This window comes from Sinocyclocheilus rhinocerous, unplaced genomic scaffold (genome assembly GCF_001515625.1).
Source record: "Sinocyclocheilus rhinocerous isolate Xijiao unplaced genomic scaffold, SAMN03320098_v1.1 scaffold884, whole genome shotgun sequence".
In the NCBI taxonomy this organism is placed as follows: Eukaryota; Metazoa; Chordata; class Actinopteri; order Cypriniformes; family Cyprinidae; genus Sinocyclocheilus; species Sinocyclocheilus rhinocerous.
This window is the reverse complement of record NW_015627919.1, coordinates 344,566-349,376: the sequence shown is the minus strand read 5'-3', so window position 1 is coordinate 349,376 and position 4,811 is coordinate 344,566. Positions and strand designations below refer to the sequence as shown.

The window sequence follows — 4,811 nt, the reverse complement described above, 5'->3', positions numbered from 1 at the left end:
TCGATTTTCAACCGGCTCGCGGTTAATCGTTACATCCCTAATGATCAGTATATAATCAGACTGAAGATTACCTGCAGAAGGTTTCTCAAGGTTAAACATAAAGATATGTCAAGGATGATGTGATCATTGAAGTTATGGAGGCGATCTTTCCACTCTTGGTAACGATAAAACATCCCACACTGCGGGCACTGCTTACAGTAGGTGGCGACATCTAACAATTAAAACAAGCATACATTACAAAACATTGTAGCTGAATAGCACACAAGCATACGGACAATATAATCTACCTTTAATGATGCACCAATTGGTCAGGATTTTGGCGTTCTGTGTAACTAGCATAGGATCGCTGAGGAGCACATCCTCTGGACATTCCTGACACACGGTTTCATTTGGACAAAGGTTTTGTGGGTAATCCTTGAGTGGCGATGGTACCCGCATATCTTCTGGAAGAACGGCAGGTATCTTCTTGTTCTGAAGAATGTAATTCACAATATATTCCAGTCCCAGACCTTTCGGGGGATACACATGACTGTTGTCAGCGATGTCCTCCTCTTCTGAATGCGGCTTATATGGCGATCCGTCAGTCCTGAAAAGCTCACGCTGCGTTTGAAACAAATGCCATTTGGCGACATATTTGTGCAGACATGAACGTCGTAGTTTGGTGCAAGGACAGTGCCAAGAGTCCAGTTCTGTGTTATAAACAACCATGACACGACCCAAACGACTATAAGACGTCACATTGGGCTCAAAAACAGAAATGAACTTTTTTGCTGACGAGATCCCAATCGAGGTGTGAACAGAAAGCGGTACGCAGCTACTATTGGCAAGCTGCTGCAGAGCGAGGCATTCTTTTTTCTTTTTCACGCTGAACCATTTTCCTCTCACCATCTCCGTTAAAACGACTTCCTCCAGGGAGACTTGTTCAACCACAGACTTGCAAAAGCTCGCTGCACTAATATGCATGCACTGGTACGATGTGATGCCGCTCCTCTGCGCGACATCTGTGTTAATCTGGCACTCGTTCGATTCGCAGAGGACTCTGTTGTTTTCGCCCAATGTCTGGCATTGTACGTGAAGCGGAACGCCGTGGCCTTTTACGACTTTGAGAACTGCAAATATCCCATTTGTCTCATCTACACATTGGCTTGTAAGCTGAAATGTCTCACCGATGTCTAATTCTGAATGATCTGTGTGTCTGCGCTCCATATGTTTTAGTAGGTTGTTTTTATTGATGAGCACATTGCACGATGGGCATCTTTTTTTAATAACAGGCCGCGTGCGAAACTTTCCTGTCGCGGTGGTTGAAGGCGAGTCGGTGATTGTCAGAGCAGTCATACCTGTACTGGTGGTTGACGGTGTGTAGTTGACTGAAGGATCGGTCTGTGCTGTATCGATGATTGATGGTGTGTTTATAACTGTCAGAGCAGTCACTGGCGTACTGGTGCTTGACAGCATTTTTGTGACTGATTCTGAGTTTGGATTATGTTTACAGACTTGTAAATGGTTTTTAAAATCGCCTCTTCTGAGAATTGTTGTTGGACAGTACATACAGTGGTAATGGAGTGATGCTCTACAGCCCAGTCCACATCTGTGAATAGTGAAATCTAAAAAAAAAAAAATCTGTATATTAGTCAAATATATGTATGCTACACATAATAAACATAATAATATGTGTGTGTGTGTACATATAAAAAAGAAAACGTTTACACCTCCATGGACAACTGCTTTGTTACGGTGGCTTTTCAAGTGTAGTTTGACTTTGTCCGGTCTGCAGGGCTTAAATATACTGGCCATACAAAAGGGACAATGGAATTTGTGGCAGCATTTTGTGCATCTCTCCAACTGAGGGAATTTTTGACCTTTCTGAATGGTAATATGTGTCTGCAAAGAAGAAAAAAAGAAAAAAAAAACTGAGTTAAGATGACATGTTTTCTAATCAGGCTCTGAATGGAGCACCCAATGAAGGCATAGTTCACTAAAAAATCACATCACAATCACTGATGAACAGATTTAATTTAGGCTTTTATTCAGATTTAAACATTAAACAATGAACATACATAGAACACATCAAATATGGTAAATGTAAGCTAAAATGTGATTGTGTCACACTGGAGAATATATGTGCATTGATGCTTATTATGTGAATAAAAACCTAAATTAAATAGTTTGTTATACAAAGTGTCTCTTCAGAAGACTTGGATTAAATCACAAAAATCATATGTATTACTTTTTGTTTACTTTAGTATTCCTTTAAGTTTTGAAGGAACACGCTTATTAATTTAATTAATATAATTAAATGACAAAATCACTCAAACTTCATTAAAAATAACTTAATATGTGTTTTAAAGATATCCACTAGCGGTGAATATTTACCCCCGTAACCATGCAACGACTAAGGAAAAGACTTTACAGTTTCATTCATTTGGTCACTTTGTTTACTTTAACTAACTTTACTCACACACAGACAGACAGACAGAGAGAGAGAGAGAGAGAGAGAGAGAGAGCATAAGGCAATCCGGAGTCAATAAGCTTTAAAAAATACATTTAGGTACAGGACCTGCAACCGAGCTTCTGCAGCGATTCCACTTACATATAATCAAGAATTCATTTCCGTCATTTTGCAGTGCTCGCGTACAAATCAACACCCACCGCACTCTCCAGGCCACCTTTTCCAGAAAACCCGGATGTGTTGGTGCTGGCGTTTACCGATAATGTTAAACTGAATAAAAATCACAGAAGCACCAACTTACCGTCGTCCCCGCCATAATTCTGTGTTATTTCGCTCTGAGTTGACGCTCTGTCCGGAGACCGCTGGCCCAGTCCTGCTGTCCTGATATTGCTGCAAAATGGCTGCAGTATTTCGTCGTTTCCGGTGTCTTCGTGCTCAGAAGCGCCTGCCTGCTTGGCAACCAGAATCCGAAGTCAACAACAGAAGTCGGGCATACATGTGAGTGTTTTAATGTCATATGTCTTCTTTAATGTGCCGAGATTTTTTTCTCTCTCAATAATTGTATAACATCAGATTTCATTGTTTGAGAAACAGAAGTTTGCTTAATTGTAGTGAATGTGCACTTTTAGTGTACTTCAAATATGGAAAATATAATAATAAAAAAACTGTGCTTGCAGTTAATATATTAATGAAATAAAAGGCCACTTAAGAGTACTTAAGTGTACTAAAAAAGTTTTGTAAAGTGTAAATGTAAAATGTAAATTTTTACATTAAAGTAGATTAAAGCATTTGAAAATACCACATTTAATAACATATTTTTACTCCAAACTCACTTCATAACATTAGTCAAGTGTTTGAAATAAATCCGCGCCCTCTGGCCTTTGGATGGAGATTTACTACTGATCACAGAACAGTGCTTCACTGAAAGATACGCATGACAATCGCAGCTTCTGTCGAATCGCGATCTCGATTCCATTTCGATTTATCGTGCAGCCCTACTAGGCAGTCATATGCATCCTGTTCCCAAAGCGAGCTTAGCCTGCTTTTGTTGTTGTTGTACTGTTCCTCTGCCTCTGGCCCCATAGTTATAGGCCTAAATTTATTTTATTTTCCACGAGAGGTGAAGGCCATGCGTCGCTCAGCTGCCAAATCACGGGCCGATAAAAGCCGCACCGATTCTGTCCCAGTTAATGCTGCTCCTGCAGTCCAGCCCATTGAGACGGTGGACATTGTCCCGGGACGCCTTACCGAGTCCAGCTGGACCAGCATGCTCTCCCAGGAGGAGGGTGAGGAGGTAGTGGCAGACATTATCGCAGAACTGATAGAAGGAGTGATGGACAGATGCTATCAGGTGTATCTAAAAAGACAGGTGAGCGGAATTATAAGTTTTAGAGTGTAAAATGTGAAATCATCCAGACAATGCTATTTTAGTATCATTAAATGACATGGGTTTTATCAATATTTAAAATTATTTTCAATTTTCTGTTTTCATTTTAATTTTAGTTAAAATTTTAGTAATTTTTGTTGTGTTTTTTTGTCAGTTTTATTATTATTAGCATTATTGTTTTTAAATATTTCGACATTTAAGTAATTTTCATTTCAGTTTTAGTTATTTTAGTACATCAAGTTAAGCTCCATATTTAATTTTTGACAGGAATGAAAATGAGATTGAAAAGAAAGAGATGTACAGTGTGTTCAACGGATTGTACTGTTGTTTAACAACATAATGACTATTCATCTGATGAAACATCTTTCCAAAAGACTTTTAGTAGACAAAAACTTAAACAGACATTAAACAGCTTTGAAAGTTGTGAGTTTTGAAAATTACATTTGATTTAGGACCACATACAATGCATGCCATTATAAAACCTTAAGTCCCTTATCCATCACAGCGTTGTTTTCATCCATGTAAAATTTTAAATGCAGTCTACGCATTTAGTCTAATGCAGTCTACGCATTCATATTAAGGCATTAAGGCCTTTATATGAATAGCTTATTTACACTCTTAGAAATAAAGGTACATAAGCAGTGCCTTTTCAAAAGGTACACCTTTCTACCTAAAGGATCCGTATCGGTACCTTAACTTAAAGGTGCAATAGGTGATTGTCTTCAGAAACATTTTTTGTTATGCTGGTTGAAAGTCTCTTCACATCCCGATAGCAATCATTAAGTTAAGTGGTCTAAATGTATTTGTCTGTATTTATATATTCTGTGGAAGGTGTAGGATCAAGAAATGTTCGTCCAATCAAAACGCTCGGTCCGAGCGTTTTGATTGGATCCATTGAAAGCATATTAAAACGCTCGGTCTGAGCGTTTTAATATGCTTTCCTACCTGCCTGTCAACGTATGTATCTGCATACCT

General features: G+C 38.8%; 1 protein-coding gene across 1 annotated transcript; it reads right to left on the bottom strand.

The window, feature by feature from the left end:
* Positions 1-44: 44 nt before the first annotated feature.
* Positions 45-2,937, bottom strand: LOC107737069 (uncharacterized). The gene is made up of 4 exons (XM_016548474.1): positions 2,751-2,937; positions 1,710-1,881; positions 288-1,604; positions 45-211 (listed from the first exon to the last, which is right to left on the bottom strand). The coding sequence occupies exons 1-4, from the start codon at positions 2,763-2,765 to the stop codon at positions 45-47; spliced, it is 1,671 nt and encodes a 556-aa protein (XP_016403960.1). The 5' UTR covers positions 2,766-2,937.
* Positions 2,938-4,811: the final 1,874 nt, after the last annotated feature.

Coding starts and splice junctions, on each gene's coding strand:
- LOC107737069 (XM_016548474.1), bottom strand. Junction 1,605..1,709: donor CAAAGCAGTTGTCCATGGAG/GTGTAAACGTTT, acceptor TTTTTTTTTTAG/ATTTCACTATTCACAGATGT. Junction 212..287: donor CAATTGGTGCATCATTAAAG/GTAGATTATATT, acceptor TTTAATTGTTAG/ATGTCGCCACCTACTGTAAG.